This window comes from Argentina anserina, chromosome 3, assembly GCF_933775445.1.
Source record: "Argentina anserina chromosome 3, drPotAnse1.1, whole genome shotgun sequence".
NCBI classification, from domain to species: Eukaryota; Viridiplantae; Streptophyta; class Magnoliopsida; order Rosales; family Rosaceae; genus Argentina; species Argentina anserina.
The window spans coordinates 33,674,893-33,692,792 of record NC_065874.1 but is presented as its reverse complement, the minus strand read 5'-3'; the positions used below and the strand labels follow the sequence as shown (position 1 = coordinate 33,692,792).

At 39.1% G+C, this 17,900-nt stretch overlaps 1 protein-coding gene and 1 pseudogene across 2 annotated transcripts; both read right to left on the bottom strand.

Moving 5' to 3' along the window:
- Positions 1-4,475: 4,475 nt before the first annotated feature.
- LOC126789448 (uncharacterized) lies at positions 4,476-6,734 on the bottom strand. Of its 2 annotated transcripts, none has more exons than XM_050515604.1 (2): positions 6,381-6,734; positions 4,476-5,211 (listed from the first exon to the last, which is right to left on the bottom strand). In XM_050515604.1, exon 2 carries the CDS (start codon positions 5,162-5,164, stop codon positions 4,751-4,753), a length of 414 nt encoding a protein of 137 aa, XP_050371561.1. In that variant the 5' UTR covers positions 5,165-5,211; positions 6,381-6,734; the 3' UTR covers positions 4,476-4,750. The 2 variants fall into 2 exon arrangements, with proteins under 2 accessions (XP_050371561.1, XP_050371560.1); XM_050515603.1 differs by having other exon boundaries at positions 4,476-5,208; positions 6,381-6,733.
- Positions 6,735-8,923: 2,189 nt separating this feature from the next.
- LOC126789453 (pentatricopeptide repeat-containing protein At5g59600-like) lies at positions 8,924-17,586 on the bottom strand (annotated as a pseudogene).
- Positions 17,587-17,900: the final 314 nt, after the last annotated feature.

The following is a 17,900-nucleotide window of genomic DNA, read 5'->3' as shown; positions in this document are numbered from 1 at the left end:
CTGAGTACATCATATGACAGTATCATGTGATGTTCCGGATACACATAATAATTACTCAATTGACTTTGAGTTTAAGGGTCTTAAAATTAGAATTGGATTCTTGTTTAGAGCATTTCCAGCAGTTAAGCTATTTTTGACAAGTCAGCCTAACGACTTCTAATTTGACAGTAATGAACCCACTCCAATGGATTAACTATTCCCACGTAGATCCACCTGTAATTGACATACGAGAGGCCCATGTCAAAATTGACATAGCAAAGGCAAACTGTCAATTTTATTAATTTCTCTCTCTCTCTCTCTCTCTCTCTCTCTCTCTCTCTCTCTCTCTCTCTCTCTCTCTCTCTCTCTCTCTCTCTCTCTCTCTCTCTCTCTCTCTCTCTCTCTCTCTCTCTCTCTCTCTCTCTCTCTCTCTCTCTCCAGAACAAAGAGTGGAACTCCCACCTAGAATAACCGACTCAGACCCAATCCACCGGTGCCGCCATCGAGCAATCCAGTCTGACGAACCGCCTCGATTTAGCACCCCCTCTTCTCCCCGGCCTTCCCTTATCTTCTTATTTCAATAGGCATCAAATCTGGTGATAGTTCTGCCTTGTTCCGCACTTGTTTTGTACAAGTAATTCCTCTCACTCAGTCTTTCTTCTTGTGTTTTCCTTCTCTCTTTTTTTCTAGCTTTATTATTGTTCTTTTCTTTTCTGTCTACCTTGTCAATTTCTAGATTTGTTTGTTCCCTTTTATCTCCTCTATGGCTTTATGTTTTTTTTACTCAATCTTCTAATTAGCTGTACCATGAATTAGTTTTCTAGGAATGTTCGTGGTTTTTTTTTCTGGGAATTAGTTCGAATAATTTGTTATGGCTTGTTCAACTGATAGTGTGTGTGCTTGAGCTTGTGATTTAAGATGTCGTTGGATACATTTTATTATAATTCATTTTATAATTGTTTGACTATGTGATATTGTTGATCGTCTTGATATGATAAAAGATACTGGCTTTTGAAAAGTTTCTTGAGGAAAACCCAATTTTCCTAGATAAAGTGGTTTTGCTGCAAATTGTTTTGTCTTGTGTTGTTAGATTATCATGGAGTTATAACTTGCTTACTGGGGCATTGACAGATCAAAAGCTTTCGAGTCAAGTTCATGAAATTGTTGGACTAGAAGCTTACATAACTAGCTCAACTAAATATAGCTCTCAACACAAATTTCATATCATTATACATTTTTTCTCTTTCATGAATTTCACTTTCGTACATGATTGTTATGTTGACTTCACTTTCGTACATATATTTTGATGCCCTGTTTCTTTGGAGCATCTTGAGTTAACGTACATGGAGGGTATGGAAGCTTGCATGGTTTGATGTGGAGACAAGATTGCAAGTCTACTAGGTATTACTTTCTTGATAAGTAATGTTATGGTGATGGGAATGCTGTATGGGAAGGACAATGTGGTTTTTGAGCATGTTGTACTACTGCTTCTATATAAGGAGGGAAAGAATGTTGACGCTTCAGCCCAACTTTTCTTCTATGAAAATCAGCAGTAACCTTGACAAGCAAACAAGATCGAGTAATAACTTGTGATTGCTAGAGCAGTGACAGACTGATAAAGGAACTTGTTATCTCCAAGATTACATGTATGACTGAGTAGATAGAGTTGGTGCTTATTTTATTAGCTTTGTTGGAGATAAGTAACTATGTTGTTTTCACTTGTTGATAAATTTAAATGATTGTTTAATACCAAGTAAATATTCAAATTTGACATCTCCATTGGAGAAGAGATTAACCAAATTAGCAAAAGTTATATTTGCCATGTCATATGTCAGATTTTGAATTTGACAAAATGATTTGAATACTCTATTGAAGATGCTCTTAGCTGTATCAGTTTCTTTTTATCTTTGGGACTCTGAGTGAATTTGAGCCTATTCAGATTAGGCACATTCACCACGAACGAATTATGGATGCTGATAATTTGGCCAAGAAATACTCTCATGGATTCTGCAGTCAGCACTCTTCTTCAAGATCCTCCTGCTACTCACTGAGGCGAATCATGGGTATTTCTAGAGCTAGAAACTTTAATGTCAGTTTTGTCTGGGCTGATTGCCCCAACAAAAAAACAAAACAAAAAACTGAAAATGAGTAGTTCTTACTAGAATCTACTTCCAAGTCAGTACAATACCTTCAGTACATAATTTAGCCATTCAGGTCCGAGGGGCCATGAATATTACAATTTGGTTTTCCTAGTTACAAAGTTTACTCGTATAAGTTATAACATGCAAAACGATTTGCCAGACAATCCCAGTATTCATCGTATCAGCCCAATCCTGCTAATGAACACAAGTTGATACTCAAACTCTTGGTGGCGTTGGGGTCCTCCCTGGCCGGCCTGTAGGCATCCTCGGGCGTGGGTTTTCAGATCCGACGGTGGTGTGCCACGTCCGGGTGAGGTGGGCGACCTGCGGAAGTGTTCGGGGCACGAAAGTGAGATTACAAATCGGTTTTAGGTTCCGATGTCGGTGGCTCCAGATCTTGGTGTTGGCAAGTCTGAGCCCCTTGGTGATCTCGGGTAAGGAGGAGGAGCGGATCTAAGGTTTCTGGACAAGTACTTCCTGCTTGGGCAGAATTCGATGCGAGGATATTGCGGCTGAGGAGCAGTGTTTAGGATCTCGCAGGGAGCGGCGTCGAACCTAGAAGAAGCGACATCTTGTTTTAGTCTATTGCCTCCTGTTATGGTGGAGAGTTGAGTAAAGCCGCCGAAAGTAAATCGGTGGCAATGAAGGTCGGCGGAGTGTCTCTCGGCTAGGCCATATGACTGGCCTTCGGGACGCGGCATGGGCTTGGGGTGTAGTCTAATTCGTTGGGTTTCGGCTATTGGATTGGCCCAATCCTTTCCTTTACACGTCTCTTGGGTTATGTACGACTTAAGACACTCACATTCCTAATTTACTCAATTAGGATTGTGTGGTTATTTTTCTGTTTGTCAGTAATTTTTACTTTTAGTTCCAAACTTTTGGTTATGTGATACATTTTAGTTTTACATTTTTGAATTTTGGTTTTTCGTTTTATTACCTAGTTGGCTAGTGTCTGCTTAAAGATGGCTTGTTATCTTTATGCATGATCCTAAGCGTCTCACGCTCAGATTGGCTTGCTCGGATTGGCTTATGCCAAGTGAATTCGTTTCACTGTTTAAAAAAAAAAAACACAAGTTGATACTCAGTAGACCTCAAGCATCTCAATTCTCTTGAAAATCAAGTCGTACCTAATTTATAGTTGCAAATTATGGGCCCTAGCATATAAACTATTGTCTTTATATAATCCATATCAAGGTAAACACAAAGTACACAATCTTCTTTTTCTTTTTTCTATATACCTACAGATGAGTACAGAGTACTACTTCATTAAAAGATAAAAATGATAAAGCAAAATAAATCCAAACAGAACAAAACCAGTGCTAATGAGACCGACTGAATACAGGTCTGAACAAAACCTTCAATTCACTAAGCTGAAAGAAGTCTAACAAACAACCTTGACTTCACTTGTTTATGCACTCAACCCTTTATCACCGATGTTTAGCTCAACATAACTACTAGAACAAAATCATATCACAGAACAAACCAGTAAACTCTAAGATATGATCGCATGACTTTAGAAAGTAAATGTAATGTAAATGTACTCCTTTTAGCAAAACCCTTGTATATGATAGCAACTTCACACAGAACTAGGACCCTGCATAAACCACTATGATTTGTTATCCTAAGAAGAAAGAAGAAATCATATGCCCTGTAAGTCTGTAACCACTCATCCACTCCTTAGCTGTAGCATCCTTCAAGGCTTACACCCTCTAAGCTTTGGTTGAACCTTTAAGAAGTGAATTATGTTTTCATCTAAGGCAGAATACACAATTTTCCGGTATATACCCATACAGGTCTCTCATACCTATTCTCCTCCCACTTTAATGCCACATGATAGGGTAAACCGCAATTTAGACAAAGCTTGAAAATATAGCTTATACAAAAAACATGTGAAAGTTTTATAGGCCCCTCTAAAGTTCTTCAAAATAAGCTAAAATTCAGGATTCAGTATGTCACATTTCGAGGTGGATAAACAGTCAACAATAACAGAACAAGTGTAAAAGTACAGTAAAAATGCAAATTAGATAAGAGGAGGTTAAATAAGTTGGGATTTGTGAAAGAAGGAAAGATAAATTTAACATCAGAGATGTCAAATATGCTAAAATCAGCCTAATCTGGAAATTTTTGTTATAAGAAAGTTTTGAAAAACTTCTAAGAACGAAACATCTATAAACAGCTATCAGAAGTTGGGAAAATCCAAATGGAGAACAATTCTACATCCATTAAACCCTAACCACTCTACCTTCAGCATGATATTGATGCCACATCTGCATAGCATTGTTGCTTGTACAGACTATAAGGCATACACTAACAGTCATCTAAATGCTACCAAACAAGATAGAAGACAATCTGAGAGACTGAAACTGCTTAAATATCTTCTGGGAATTATACAGGACAAGACAAAGAAATCAAATAGTCAAAATATAAAGTATCAGAGCATTTAAGGAAACATCCATCAGAATGCATTCCGAATTCACAAATAAATGAAAAACGAATCAGGAATGAAATTAAGAAAGAACGATTAGCCAGAAAAAGAAGAAAAACTAGAGGTTTACTAGGTCTCACATCTTGTCCGTGATTGCTCTGGCAATATGGAAAACAAGAAACCAGCGCAATACGTGATCACACCCTCACTTGCATTCAACCCCCGCTTCAGCAGCTCGACGGGGTTTATTTTTCCGCCTGCTCCCATTATGCCGAAATCCATTAGATTTAGTTGAGTCATCTGTACTTGATCGTGTTCCATTACCATTTTCTTCCTTCACTGAATCAGACTTCTCCTTGGCCTGTGAGTTTCGTTTCCTCTTCTTTCCATTCTCTATTGCAGAGGGGCTTTTTATCTCTTTGCTTGAGATGACAGCCTTTGCATTCTCCATATCATCTGGTTCTACCTTTTCTATTTCTTCATCATCAATTTCATCCTTTAAAGGCTTTAATGGCCTTCCTCTTCTCTTTTGTGCAGGTATTTTCTCTTCCTCACCACTCCCAGGATCATCATGATTGGTGACAGTTAACCTCTTTCCCTTTCCTCTACCTCTTCCCATATCTCAAAACTCCACGGAAGAAAAGTTCATGCAATAGAAGATTTCTGCTACAACAAACAAACACAAAAGATGAGGTCTTCAATAAAATACACTATTATTCGGCAAACAACACAACTTCTTAAAATATGAAACATGTGAGGGCTTTCCAAAACATATTTAGATCGCATCACAGATTATTAGGGGTTGCATATCAACCAGCACAAGTAGCTAGACAGTGGGATAAATATAAAGGAACAATTGGTAGCAGCTTATCCAAGTTTAACAGCTACAAGCAAAGCATCCACTACTTCGCACATGTAATGAACTATGAAATACAAAGAAAACTGGTACTTGGATTTCACATGCAAAAACTTCTAAAAAATCAAACCTGAATATGTTTCATATCCTTTCAACAAATCAATTGCAGTCATTTATTTGTCAAGGGAAATCAATTGCACTCATTTGTTTGTCAATGGCTTCTTCCAAAACACATTTAAGTAGTCCGAAGATTTCAGAATATGCACTAAGAACTTAAGACAGAGCATCTTATGATTAGAAGCCATATCAAGCAGTACTTCCATTGTCATGTGAAGCAAATATAACTCACAACCCAAGGTCACTTTACCCTAATGTTGTACTTCCAAAATAGTATTTTCAACTTGATAACTCCAAAACTTTGCCTCGGTGGCTGGACAAACAAATTTCTCAAGAGTTTAAGGATTGTTGTATGTTTTCTATACAGAACACAAAAACTCAAGAACCAACATGTCAAAAACCTCAAAACCCCAACAAGAAAAAGTAGAAGGTACTTCTTTGATTCATCCAAATAATCTAAATCTGATTTTTCATGTCAGATTCAAGATATGAAATATGGATTCAAAGATTCATCCTTTCCATCCAACCAACTTGAAATCCATGTAAGTTTACTCGCGAGAGTTGGAAACACATCAAAAACTAATCACAAAGACTCGAACTATGGAAACAGCTCAAATGAAAGCAACAACCTTTACCATCCAGAGACTACATAACTACGAATCGCAGTAGGAACAGACAGATTGAACTTAAAAAAACAAACACAAAATCTCCAAAAACGAATTCAAGCAAGATCCACCAGACAAAACCAGCATGAACAACATATATGATAAGCTTCAACCTCGTGATCATCATAAGCAGATAGCAAATAAATTAGAAGCATATCCCAATCCACAAAAGATAAAAAGAGAGATATGACACTGACCTTATAAGAAAAAAAGTGTTTGTTGCATCTTCAACAAGAAACCCAACACTTTGAATCCATTAAAGAAGTCATAGCAGACACAGAAATGACCAGAAACGATGTGGGTTTTGCCTCGGTCAGTAGATTTGTACAGTTAGAGAGCCACAAAAAGAAAACAAAAGATTTCTAAACCATCAGCAACTATGATCTAAAGGACAAGAAGAAGTATAGGGTACCCAGATCAGCAAGCTTAGAGATTTGAAGATATTAAGGATTGGCATGTGAGTGTGGCAGAGACCAAGAAACTGGCCCAAACTGGAACACACAGTGTGAGAGAGAGAAAGAAGAAGAGAAGAGTTTTAAAGAGATATTTGTTGATTGGTTGTGTAGTCTGCGACTCTGTAAACTGTGATGTGTAGGTTTGAATGTGTAACAAGCTTGAGACATGGAGGTCGTTTTAGTAATTGTGCATTAGTCAAACTAGGTTTGAAAAGTCATATACTTGGCATCCCTATTCACCTGGTATGGTATATTGTCTGTTAAATCTGTGTGCATTTTACAGTTCACACTAGTAAAAATGTCAACAACAAGATTTGCTTTCTGTCTCCATGAGTGTAACCCAACTAGAACTATCAATTTGTGTTATTTTATCATAATATAGGTGAGATCTTAAATGAGCTAAGTCTTCCTGTTCATTAATTTTATTCCTACGTATGTTCCTTCCGTTTAAGTTTTGGATTTGACAAAACAACCGTTTGAATCGAGGCCAACTGATATAAGTTATGTATCTCGTAGCACGAAATTTTGAGATCACCTCATATTGGAGTCTATACAAGGGCACTAAGGAAGCGAAATTTTGAGATCACTTCATATTGCAGTCAGTACGTAAGGGGACTTAGGGAGTCATATCAGATGCCTTGTAATCAAGGAGATGACCGGGGAAGTGTACTTACACCGTAATGTAAAGAACCTAGAAAAACAAAAGTGTTGTTGTTTTTTTTCTTTCTTTGTTCTGTTGTGAACCTTTGAAAATAGATCAATAGATTCCATAAGACTTTGCTTCTTTTTAGCTAGTAGAGAGGTAGCCATATAACAGACCTTATCTAGTCGACTAAATTTGCCAAGGCCAACACCCCCTAATTCTAAGCCTTTTAAAAGGCTCTATCTTTAAAGGGTACGACTTTACCATTTAAGGCCAGTATCTCATACTTTTCTTTTATGAAACTTCTGAGACCTAAACATGATCGATGACACTTATTTAGCAACATGATCAATGACACTTATTTGGCCAAACATAACTCGATCAAAGTCATCATACCTCTCAAATTTTCATAAAATATCATTTCTTTTCCATGAGCCAAATGATAAAAATAGTAAAAAGAAACGAGTGAACTTGGCAACCAAGTCAAAAAGGTCACTTCTGCACTACAAGAGTACAAGGACATCTTCTTCAGCTCAGGTCATTCTGATCAGCATAGTAGAAATTTATCGATAAAGATCCTACCTTTCTTGGCCTGATTGTTTGCAGAAGTTCATTCTCAACTAATAAACTTGACTACGGTAAAGCCAACCAAGAAAATGAGCCTAATTGATGGAACCTATTTAATGGAAGACAGCCAGGTGCCTCTGGATCATTATTATCCAAAGTCTAGATAACAACAACACGTTTTAACAATGACAAGAAACAAAAAAGACCAAGAATACTCCTGTATGTTTCTATTGAGGGTTCCTCAAACAAGGTTGAACATCCTAAAAGAGACTGCAACAATTACTCACACCTTCAGTAATATTTTGGGGTGCTTCATCCTCACTCAAAAAGGTGGGTGCAAATGTGAGAGTGAATAACGAGGGGGTTTCTAATCACCAAAACAAAAATTCGGGTGCTTCCAATTTTCTACACTAAGGAATAGACTTAGTAGCAGCAAGAAATTAAGAATCCATTATCATATCATTGCTTCCCACATAAACTTAGGGCATTTGATGCATGTGGGACTTGGAGAGAAAACAAAATAAGGAGTGGGGGCACACAAAGGTGGTCCAAGAAGCCCCCCATGACCCTCTAGGACATGGACATCAACCACAGACTTAGGCAGGGTATGGTATCTTCTACTTCAAGCTTGTGTCTTTAACCCAATGCAATTATTGGGAGAGTGGGTGAATTAGGACTCTTGTCAATGGTTAGGTTATGATCCATTTCATTTCCTAGCTGCTTAGTCCATTCTATTCTTGGACTGTTTCAAACTTTCTTGACAAGCAACTGACCCTAATTGCACTATAAACGAAGTAGTAGACAATTCAGGAAGACATGTAATTCCCAAGCTATATATGCAATGATCAAAGTAAAGGATGCTAAGAAGATAAATGGACTGAAAAGGAAGATGTTTCATGATAAAGTGTGAAGTATGATTTATGAAGATAACTCAGCAGGCATACTTGGGCATAACAAATTGGGAGAACAGCTCATTTGCTTCTGAACAATTAATAATCACTCAGTTCATATGCTTCAAGAGTGTTTATATGGACTTTTTTGTGACAGAGTTGGAGTAATATGACATATTGGTTATCCAAAAAGAAATTGTTGGTCTCTCTTAATTCCAACAGTCATCACTTGATCAAAACGTTGGTTGAGAAATTGATGAGGTATTTTTCATGATGCATCAACTTGAGAGCCTGCAAACTATTTCCCAAAGCTAGCTATGTAAACTAGAGCAGAGTGACATGCCTTATAATTTTATCATACCTGGTGCCTGAAGGTGTATTCATGCATCTGCCATTCTGCCTTGTCTTTCTGATGGTATATATGTTGTGCTTATCAAGCATTCTGTCCATTGAGTTACGAAGACCGTCCTTGAATCTAGTTTTTTTTTTCTACTTTTGCTTCAGCCTACTTTTCTGAAAATAGTCCCAGTCTATGAACAGCTAAGCTGTTGCTACTGTGTGAGGCTCCTAATATATTGATGGAGCATTCAACTTTGGTTCCCAACCCTGAAGGAGTAATACGCCAGTCAAAAACTGTTGCTAATTACAGAGAATCATTTATCTAATTTTCGACAATTGAAAAGACACAGAAATTTGCTGCTCTAACCAGATCAGGACATCAGGTACATGTCAATTATATCATGTGAAAAATCAATGAGGTAATAGAAAAAACTATCACTTAATGGAGTGTTGTGATCTTGTGATGTAAAAAACCACTAACTGATTGTGGAGACACAGTCAAGTTGGACCCAAGTCAGTCCTGCTACATCTAGGAACAACTGAAAAGGTCTGGCCATGTTAAAAATTGAAGTCTTTAACCCCAATTGCAAGAGAACAGTCTTTGTTTTACTGACACTTGGATCCATATACCACATTTGTGCTCCATGACACTGCTGGTTCCCTAGTTTCCCCACATGATAAATATATATTATGTCAAAAAGGGCATAATTAAGGTTTGGAACGAAGGATATACTGAGGGAATTAAAAAGCACACTCAGAGTCAGAACCAAATCTGGAGCTCCGAAAGTCTAAACCAGGTAACAAAGTTGGAAGAAAAGACAATGGGACGTAGATAATAGAGAAACTTATATGAAATGTTGTGGCTGGAATAGTTTTTCTTGATGTTTCTGCTTTGAACAATCATCCTGGCCTAATCTATATGATCATAAAATTCATGCAAGTTACAACAGACCGATCATCTATATGCTCACAAGTCCCAGCATAAATGAAATCAGTAGCTACATGCATGAAATATATTTTGGTCAACTACGAAATCCAGAAATAGATAAATTTGTGTCTAATGCAGTTCAGAATACTTGATCAATGACTAGTGGAGCCTATAAAGCTTTTGTTGATTTTTTTTGGAGAATGAAGAACCTGAATTATTTATCTATAAACAAATTGAAAAAGATTATCACCCTATTCATGTTATGGGATATTGTATGTCCGTATATAGAAACAAACAGATAGATCAGCTGTAACTTTGCATCATCACGATTATCCGGAGTTAGAATCATCAGTTCCCAAAAGATAAGGAGTACCAGAAATGGCCAAAAATATGAAGAGCAAACAAGAACGAAGTACAAACTTAAAATGTCTTTTGGAGGTCTTACCTGAAATAGAATGAGGTCAGGTCAGGTACAATCTCTCATCTTAAAGACTACATCGATCTGTTGTCTGCATACAAAGAAGAAGGAGAGCATTACATTCAGATAGGAATATCAGGGCATCAAACAGAAGTAGTATATCAATAAACACAATTAATAAAAATTAAGATTATGACTTTCTAATGATTTTCTTCTGTTAAGTATATATGCCCATTTCAGAATCAGAGCACACAAATATATACATCAGAAGCTTGTTCAAATATATTGATCTGTCTATTCTTTATCAAAAATTGAATGGCTGGACATACACAGAAGTTGGGAATCTCAATTCAGCTGTAATGGAGATGTCTGGTTAGAAGCCAAAATTTACTGAACTGATGGTACCTCATTAGAGGCAGACAAGGAGATTCTGTTGACCTCTTTTCCAACTCCCGGTGCAAATAGCTCTCCTTTTAGTCAAGGAAACTAAATCCAGGTTTCTTAAGGACCTTCCTCTTCTTCATTACCATTCTTACATACTCAACTTCTTCCCATTCTCCATCAGCAGCATAAATATTTGAAAGTGTTACAAAACCTCCAGGTCTCTTTAACTCCATTTTCAAAATATCCTCAGCCATCAATTTAGCAAGATCTCTCCTTTCATGGACTTTACACCCATTGAGAAAAGCTCCAATAACGGAGTCTGTGACTTCTATAGGAATGGACTTAAAAAACTCGTAAGCTTCTACCATCTTCCCTGAGCGGCACAAGATATCAACAACACACCCATAATGTTCTTTACTCGTCTCAATTCCATGGCTCTCTTTCAAGGACCTAAATATCTCTAAACCCTTTCTGACAGAGCCACTATGGCTGCAGGCAGAAAGTACAGAAGTTAGAGTCACTACATTAGCCTTAACTCCTTCCTCTTGCATTCTTTTGAAAAGCTCTATCGCAGAATCAACCATACCATGCTTACCATAACATCCGATCATTGCATTCCAAGATGCAGTACTGTTTTGTTAGCGTGAGTCATGTATATAGTTTAGGAATGTAAATTAAATTGTTATTACTTTCCTAGTCTAGATGTGTAGTACATGTGTAGTACATGTAGGGTTAGGGTTTGTACGTATTGTATCTCTATATATAGCCTCCACTGTGAGATGAATAACATATCAGAAAATTCATTCTCTAAAACCTCGTTATATTTGACTTGGTATCAGAGCAAAGATCCAAAAGGACTTTGTCTCTTTGTTTTTCCGCTGCACTTTTTCGTTGAAGTTTTCCCAACGATTCTATTCTATTCTCTGATCGAAGTTTTTCCGATCGGTGTTTCTCGCTCCCGGGTTACTGTTCACGGAGTTGGTTTGTTTCCAGCCGTGCCCAAACCGAAATCCAGCCGTGCCCAGCCCAAAAATCACCGTCGTGCCCAGAAGACGCCGCCGTGCTCAAGACCGACGACTGTTGTGCGTGGTTCCGACACCTGACGCAGGTTTTGTGATCTTATTATATTGCTACATAACTACTGTTTTTGGTATTTGTGTTGCAATGGGTTCTGGAACAGAGAGTTCTAAGGTGAATGATGTTCAGACATTTGAAGTATCTGTCAAGAATTCTGAAAGTGGTTCCTTTGGGGGGCCCAAACTCAATGGAACCAATTTTCGGAAATGGAAGAAAATCATGACGGCTCATCTCCGAGGGATGCACAAGATGAGGCATGTAACTGGGGTTATTACGGCTCCTAGTGAAAGTGATGTTGTTGCCTACACTAAGTGGGAAGATGATGATGGTCTTGTGATGTCAGTTTTATACAAGGCCATGAATGAAGACATAAGTGATCTGGTGGAACAATGTGACACAGCTCAGGCAATCTGGAACACATTGGAAGACTTGTATAACAATGAGTCTGATTTCATACAGGTTCATGAGTTGATGTGCACTGCTTCAGCAATGCAGCAGGATGGGCAGCCAGTGGCGCAATATTTCACTAAGCTGAAGAATATTTGGGCTGAAATTGATGCGAAACGTCCCTGCAAGATCAAGAACCAGGAGGATCTTGTTTGGTACTTGAAGGAAAAGGAGCTTGAGCGAGTTCATCATTTTTTGAGGGGTCTTGATGCAAAACATAACAGTGCCAAAGGAGAGCTACTCAGGATGACGGAGCCTCCTAGCTTGACTAAAGCTTTTACATATGTTCGTAAGGATGAGTCTCAGCAGGAAAGCCTTACTCAAGCACAACTTGAAGTCTCTAGTCTCACTGTTCAGGCAAAAGCACCAGCTCCACTCCTTCAGCAATCCAGTTCAGTTCCACTCCACAAGCAAGGCCCACCACCAGGCTTTGGAGACCAGTCTCGTCCTTGCTCTTATTGCAAGGGTGACCATGCTCGTGACTCTTGTTGGAAGTTGTACCCGCATCTTAGGCCTAAGAGGCCAACCTTTCGTCCCAAGGCAAAGGCAGCTGTCCAGTTGATCCAGGAACCAGATGTCTATGGTGTGGTCGGACACGATCATGACACAGCAGAAGGCGCCACACCCACAACATCAGTAGCTGGTCGTGGTAAGATAGGTATGGCCTTAAATATTTCTAACTTTGTTGGTGGTGATACATGGATTATTGATTCAGGTGCTTCAGATCATATGACTTATGACAAATCTTATTTTGCTGAGTTATCATCTCCACCAGTACCATATGTTACTAATGCTAATGGTGAGGCCTTCCCTGTGTTAGGAAAGGGGTCAGTTCGTGTCACTTCCACTATTGTCCTACAAAATGTGCTATATGTACCTGCTTTATCCCATCATTTGATATCTGTCCCACAGTTGAATGTTGAATCCAAATGTTCTGTGACCTTTTTTCCCATGTATGTGATTTTTCAGGATCTTCTCACTGGGGAGTTACTAGGTCGGGGGTACTTGAGGGGCAGGCTGTTTCGTCTGGACCAGACATACGCAGGGGAGAAACCAGGAGCACAGCCACGAACCGCTTTAATGTCAACTTCTGACAGGCTAAGTGAAGTTTGGTTATGGCACCGACGCTTGGGGCATCCATCTTTTAGTGTTATGAAAAAATCCATGCCTTCTTTGTTTATTGGTGTGGATGAGTCAGTCTTACATTGTGAAACATGTGTTTTTGGCAAGAGTCATCGCTCAACCTATCTGCCTAGTATTTCAAATAAAAGTGTCGTTCCTTTTGAATTAATTCATTCTGATGTTTGGGGACCTTCAAAAGAACCCACAGTGTCTGGTATGCGATATTATGTGTCCTTTATTGATGATTGTACACGTCTTACTTGGGTTGTTCTTCTTAAAACTAAGGATGAGGTTTTTCCGGCTTTTGAAGCCTTCCTTTCCGAAGTTCAAACACAGTACAATGCCAAAATTAAAGTTCTTCGCTCTGATAATGGGGGGGGAGTATGTCAACCGTGTCTTTCAGTCTTTCTTCAAAACACATGGGATTATCCACCAGAAAACGTGTCCTTATACACCTGAACAGAATGGGGTATCCGAAAGGAAAAATCGACATTTACTTGATATGGCTCGTTGTATTCTCTTTAGTGCCCATTGTCCTAAGGATCTATGGGGTGATGCTATCATCGCATCTACCCATCTCATTAATCGTCTTCCCTCTAGTGTCCTCCAAGGAAAAGTACCATTTGAGGTCTTAGCTTCTTATGTCTCTTTCTCTTCCTTTTATAATCTTCCTACTCGTGTATTTGGTTGTGTTGCATTTGTCCATATCCCAAAGAGTCAAAGGTCAAGTAAGTTGGATGCCCGAGCACTGAAATGTGTGTTTGTTGGCTATGGGGGACATCAGAAAGGATACAAGTGCTATCACCCCCCTACTGGGAAGTATTATGTCACTATGGATGTTACTTTCTTTGAGGACATGAGCTATTATACCTCTTCTGATACTGCTCTTCAGGGGGAGCATTCATATTTTGAAGAGCTGTATCATGGAGAGGGGGAGACAGGTCATTCAGTTGAGGTTACTGATGCACCAGTTTCACATGCACCAGCCACTCCAGAGGTTCAGGGACCGGAAGATGACAGACAGGCACCACCAGATGATTCTGGTGTGATTGCTTCAGAGATCCAGGTACCGGAAGCTGAAAGTGTTCCTGCCCCTCCTGCTTCACCTACTGTTACTAATACCCCTGACTCATGTCTCCCTGGTATAGAAGATCTTCCATCTGAGGTTAGTAATTCCATTGGGGGTAATACTAGTGATGTTAATAGTAGGCAATATGTGTTACCAAACAGGTCTACTAGGGGTAAACCAGCAAAAAAGTATGAACCTACCCTCCAAGCCAAAGCTAAGTATCCTGTGGCAAATTTTGTGTCTACCCAAAGGTTGTCTAAGTCATATGAATCATTTGTGAATCAAATATCTGCTGTGTCAGTACCTAACAAAGTGCAGGATGCGTTGGGAGATCCTAAGTGGATGAAAGCAATGGATGAGGAGATGGAAGCATTACAGAAGAACAATACTTGGGAGCTTGTATCACCACCACATGGAAAGAAGGCAGTAGGATGTCGTTGGGTGTTTACAGTGAAGCATAACCCAGATGGGTCAGTGAGTCGGTATAAAGCACGCTTGGTGGCTAAGGGATTCACTCAGACATACGGCATTGATTATGATGAGACATTTGCACCAGTTGCAAAGATGAATACTATCCGGGTATTGCTCTCTCTTGCTGCTAACTTAAACTGGCATCTTAAACAGTTTGATGTCAAGAATGCTTTTCTTCATGGAGAACTTATGGAGGAAGTGTATATGGATCTTCCCCTGGATATAAAACTACTCTTTCAGGTACCTTTGTGTGCAGATTGAGAAAATCTTTGTATGGTCTCAAACAATCACCTCGTGCTTGGTTTGGAAGATTTTCTCAGTTCATGAGAAAGATTGGTTATAAGCAGAGTAACTCAGACCACACGTTATTTCTCCGACACCAACAAGGGAAGGTAACAGCTCTGATCATATATGTTGATGATATGGTTGTTACTGGTAATGATACTGTTGAGATGGATAGTTTGCAAAACCAGTTAGCCACAGAGTTTGAGATGAAGGACCTAGGTGCACTCAAGTACTTCTTGGGCATTGAGGTAGCCAGGGGGAGTGAAGGCATCTATCTGTGTCAGAGGAAGTATATACTTGACCTATTAGCAGAGACATGTATGTTGGATTGTACTCCAATTGACACTCCTATTGAGCAAAATCACCGATTAGCAGAGTATCCTGACCAGGTACCTACCGACAAGCCTCGTTATCAGAGGTTAGTTGGACGACTGATTTATTTGACACACACCAGACCTGATGTTGCATATGCAGTAAGTGTGGTGAGCCAGTTCATGCATAATCCCAGTGTGGATCACATGGATGCTGTTGTGAGGATTCTGAGATACTTGAAGTCCGCTCCTGGGAGAGGAGTAATGTTTTCTAAACACAACAATGTCCTTGACGTTTGTGGTTTTACAGATGCAGACTAGGCTGAAAATATTACAGATAGAAGGTCTACATCAGGATATTTTACCTTTGTGGGAGGTAATCTTGTTACTTGGAAGAGTAAGAAGCAAAAGGTGGTGGCTCGGTCTAGTGCTGAAGCAGAATATAGAGGTATGGCTCATGGAGTGTGCGAGTTGTTATGGCTGAAGAATGTATTACGAGATTTGAGGGTTAAACCCAAGTGCGCCATGCAGTTATACTGTGACAACAAGGCAGCCATTGATATCTCACAGAATCATGTGCAACATGATCGTACTAAGCATGTGGAGGTTGATCGTCACTTTATAAAGGAGAAACTAGATGCTAAAATTATTAGCTTTCCTTTTGTCCCTACAGAAGAGCAACTTGCAGATATACTCACAAAATGAGTTTGTAAGAAGGCCTTCTATGACTCACTTGGCAAGTTGGGCATGGTGGATGTGTATGCGCCAACTTGAGGGGGAGTGTTAGCGTGAGTCATGTATATAGTTTAGGAATGTAAATTAAATTGTTATTACTTTCCTAGTCTAGATGTGTAGTACATGTGTAGTACATGTAGGGTTAGAGTTTGTACGTATTGTATCTCTATATATAGCCTCCACTGTGAGATGAATAACATATCAGAAAATTCATTCTCTAAAACCTCGTTATATTTGACTTGTTTACAGGAGTCCAGTCAAATACACTTCGAGCATATTTCACACAGCCACATTTCGAGTACATGTCAATAAGAGCACAAGCAACAAATACATTTATGTCCAACCCCATCCTACAGATCAATCCATGAATCTCTCTCCCTCTTTCAACTGAACTAATCAATCCACAAGCTGGGAGCAATCCTGTGATTGTGACAGGGTTGGGTTTAACTCCAGACACCAACATAGCATTGAACAATTTAAAAGCTTCACCTGCCTTCTGGCTTTGAGCAAAACCTGAAATTATTGCATTCCATGTAACCAAATCAGGAGCCAATCCTTCTGTAGTCATCCTAGATAGCAGCATATACTCCATTACTATCTCCAATCCGAGCATACCCGGCTATCACTGCATTCCATGTGAACTCATTAGGTTTCAATCCATCCAATTTCATCCTCGCAAACAACATTGCCCCTTGATCAGTCCTTCCCCCATTACAATACCCACATATCATTGATGTCCAAGAAGCCACATCTCTCTGAGGCATTTGATCAAAAACTCGATGACCATAAGACAAGCTTCCACATTTGCAATACATATCAACCAATGCATTGCCCAAAGCAACAACCTTTTCAAACCCCATCTTATACACCACAGCATGAACTTCCTTCCCCTTATTCAAATCCATCAAACCAACACAAACTTAAAGCATCACCGGAAAACTAAACTTATTGCGGGCAATTCCCAACCTTTGCATCAAAGAAAAATACCCATTTGCTTCCTCAAACCAGCCATTAAACGCTGAGGCAAAAGCCATCCAATTCAATGAGAACACATTTGGTCTGGGAATTTCACGGAACACCTTCCGTGCGGAACTCACAAGCTTCGAGCTCATAGACAACAAGTTCGTGTCAAACCCAGTTGATAACAACATTGCATGGACTTGCTTCCCTTGTCTCAAAGTCTTTGCTTTCAGGCATTTTTGCAAGCAGAGAGCAAAATGGTCTGGGGAGAAGTTGAACAATGAAAAAGATCGGATCTTCATTGTTTGTGAATAAATAGATAACATAAACCCATATGTCTATTGTCTTAATGTGTATATTAGATGTTGAAACATATGTATAAAGTATAAAGATTTGAAATTTGTGTTGTTCAGTTTAAGTGAACTTCAGTTCTGTCCTGTTTTGGCAAGAAAAAGAGTTTTTTGGCCAAAGGAGCAGGGTTTTGAGTTTTCTGATTATATTTTGGTGTTGCTCAATTACCAATTGGCCCAGCTTAAATTTACCAGGGAGTAGACATTGAAAGGATAACGATGTAAAGTGTTCGAAGAAATGTCAGACAAGAAAATGGGAATCGTTG

What these genes read in the sequence shown, in the direction of transcription:
- LOC126789448 (XM_050515604.1), bottom strand. Translation starts at nt 5,164, where the DNA reads ATGGGAAGAGGTAGAGGAAAGGGAAAGAGGTTAACTGTCACCAATCAT.